The sequence below is a fragment of the Procambarus clarkii genome, chromosome 41 (assembly GCF_040958095.1).
Source record: "Procambarus clarkii isolate CNS0578487 chromosome 41, FALCON_Pclarkii_2.0, whole genome shotgun sequence".
NCBI classification, from domain to species: domain Eukaryota; kingdom Metazoa; phylum Arthropoda; class Malacostraca; order Decapoda; family Cambaridae; genus Procambarus; species Procambarus clarkii.
The window spans coordinates 17,545,278-17,548,767 of NC_091190.1; the positions used below are offsets into that span (position 1 = coordinate 17,545,278).

A 3,490-nucleotide genomic window follows, 5' to 3' on the forward strand; every position below is an offset into this window, starting at 1 on the left:
TCTTCTCCTCCTCTTTCTCCTCCTAGTCTCCTTCTCTTCATTCTCCAGACGATCAACACTCCCCCCCTCTCTCATCAATTCCTTCTATTCTCTTCTTTCTGTCTCTTAATCTTATTTCCAGATCTTCCATTTAAGTCAGAATTTAACACTCGTGTTGATACTACTACTACAGCTTTCAATATATATATATATATATATATATATATATATATATATATATATATATATATATATATATATATATATATATATATATATATATATAAGCCATTGAACAAAGTTAACATGAAATTCTACAATTGGGTTTAACAATTTAACGTTCCGATGATGCTGTAATGTACCATTATATTGGAATTACCGAAAATCCAATTTACATATATTTTTGTAAATAATTCTATGACTCATATTCCATGCCCCATACATAGGCCTAAGTGTCTCATGGTTTAACACTAATGCGAGTCATCACTTTAAACGTTCCGTCTTAAAAGAAATGAATAATCTTACTTAAGTATATTCAGTACGTTGTGTTGAACCCAGGAAGACTCTTATGGGCTATTGTGGTTAATGATAGAGAAGGTATGGACTACAGTTAACCTTCTCAGGAGACTACAACAGAAGGAACAGGAGACTACAACAGAAGGAACAGGAGACTACAACAGAAGGAACAGGAGAACAGGAGACTACAACAGAAGGAACAGGAGACTACAACAGAAGGAACAGGAGACTACAACAGAAGGAACAGGAGAACAGGAGACTACAACAGAAGGAACAGGAGAACAGGAGACTACAACAGAAGGAACAGGAGAACAGGAGACTACAACAGAAGGAACAGGAGAACAGGAGACTACAACAGAAGGAACAGGAGACTACAACAGAAGGAACAGGAGACTACAACAGAAGGAACAGGAGACTACAACAGAAGGAACAGGAGAACAGGAGACTACAACAGAAGGAACAGGAGAACAGGAGACTACAACAGAAGGAACAGGAGACTACAACAGAGGGAACAGGAGACTACAACAGGAGGAACAGGAGAACAGGAGACTACAACAGAAGGAACAGGAGACTACAACAGAAGGAACAGGAGAACAGGAGACTACAACAGAAGGAACAGGAGAACAGGAGACTACAACAGAAGGAACAGGAGACTACAACAGAAGGAACAGGAGAACAGGCGACTACAACAGAAGGAACAGGAGACTACAACAGAAGGAACAGGAGAACAGGAGACTACAACAGAAGGAACAGGAGACTACAACAGAAGGAACAGGAGAACAGGCGACTACAACAGAAGGAACAGGAGACTACAACAGAAGGAACAGGAGAACAGGAGACTACAACAGAAGGAACAGGAGACTACAAGAGCCGAGTGGTTGTATTTAACGCAGGGATGATGTATTTAATAGAGGAAGTGCAGAAAATAAATTATGTATGCTACTGGTTACGAAATGAAAGAAAAAACTGAGTCTTCGGTCCTAATTATATATTTGATAATGACAAAAATTAAAAACAGGAACTGAGCGAAACTTTAACAAGTTTCTTTAATAAATGCTTTATATCCACACATGTTCCATCATCATAGAGAGTCGCTAATGGGTTGATTATTAAAATGGGGTTAGTAATAACTAGCCTCTAAGTGCTGTCTAATTTCCTAAACATATTTTGTGTGGGCGTAACCCGATGCAATAATAACCTATTTACGATCGCCCTGGAAAAAAAAAACTATTTTGAAGGAATGACTTAAGGAAGCAGAGTTATCAAAGGGCGTTTATCTTTTGGGCATATTCCTGGCCTTTGCAAATTTTTAACTCTAAACAACGAGATTTTCATTAGATGAACACGATGATATGTCACGGGAAGACAAATAATAGCTCCTAAATCTAAGTCTAGAGCGACCAATATATAATTTAAGATATTACACGTTATTCTATAATTATATCTCCCCTTCCCCCCTCAGGTCTATAATTTACCGTAAATTTGGGTAAATTAACGCATCTAGAAATACCCAGATATTTACGAATAAAGCCCTTGAATTTGATTTTGAATTAAAAAGCCATGTTGTGGCTTTATCTGACCACTGTGCTACAGACGTTTAGAACGACAGTAACCTTTAGCTTTACCTCCCGTTAGTGTGACTTCACTATGCCGCACAGAACCGGTCCCTGTGCCACAGAACTGGCAACGAAGACTCACAAAGGCAGCCATTACCAATATGAAAGACTCAAGAGTCAAGATCCGACTGAATTAGGACGATGAATGGCAGGAAAAAAATTATGAAGAAATCAGAGGGGATGGGAACAAGACGTTTAAACAATGAAATTTCACAAACAACTCACAGCGAATTAGGTAAGAAATTTAGACGTAATAATACCCTCTAAATAATAATGAACTTGTCTTAAAAAGAAATGAACAAAATTCTTTGTGTGAGTAAAGTTTGTATTTTTTGGACACCTATAATATTGGTGTGATGCAAGGGTACCGATTGTGTTCTTTTTGGTGCTGAGTAAGGTGTCGTTAGTTAGTTAGTCGAATGGGGCTGGGCTGGGGGGGTGGGGGGGGGTGGGGGGGTGGGGGGGGGGTTGGGGGGGGGGTTGGTGACAAACAAGGGACCTGTTGTTGGTAGATTGTTACAGGCTGGTTATTATATTTGACGTTGTTTACACACACACACACACACACACACACACACACACACACACACACACACACACACACACACACACACTGATAGTTGCTGAAAAACTAGTCAAACAGGCAGGCAACACACACACACACACACACACACACACACACACACACACACACACACACACACACACACACACACACACACACTCCCCCAGCCACTGCCACAGAGGAAGCAAACGAAGCAGTTACCAACAACAAACTGCTATCCCACCGAGAAGATAACATTAATTAGCCTCTTTTACTCCTCACAATATAAAACTCGCTCCCACATAATTTACATATAATAACACCACATATTAATGAGGCGAGCCAAGAGCCACAAGGACACCATGTATATTATCCTGCACAATGGCCATCATCCAGTAAGGTAATTTCAGGTAACGAATTCATTAACACACGAATTGGTTAGCACACACGAATTATCTAAGTAGACATGGATGAGAATAATTCGCATTATTTTTATTTAGCAACTGAGTCTGAGTATTATTAAAAAAAAAAAAACAAGTTTTACGAAGACATGTTTTAATTTAGGAAATACTTAATGGAAAAAATATTTTAAAGGTTTGGTACTACGGGCTCACCATAGCCCGTGCTGTTTGGAACTTTTTGTTCCAAGTAGCGAATCTTAAACAACAACAACAAGGGTTTGGTAATAATGTTTGTATAGTGAGTTACACCATGTGCTTGTATAGTGAATGTACACTGTGTGTATGTTTGTACAGCCTATAAACGGAACACTTTTACACCCTCGATAACACCGTTAAATTGTACAGTGTTACGCCTTTTCAGTGGACACCCAGTA

General features: G+C 39.1%; 1 protein-coding gene across 1 annotated transcript; it reads left to right on the top strand.

Moving 5' to 3' along the window:
- Positions 1–564: 564 nt before the first annotated feature.
- LOC138373134 (sodium/potassium/calcium exchanger 1-like) lies at positions 565–1,383 on the top strand. Its single transcript, XM_069339149.1, has one exon. The coding sequence runs from the start codon at positions 565–567 to the stop codon at positions 1,381–1,383; it is 819 nt and encodes a 272-aa protein (XP_069195250.1).
- Positions 1,384–3,490: the final 2,107 nt, after the last annotated feature.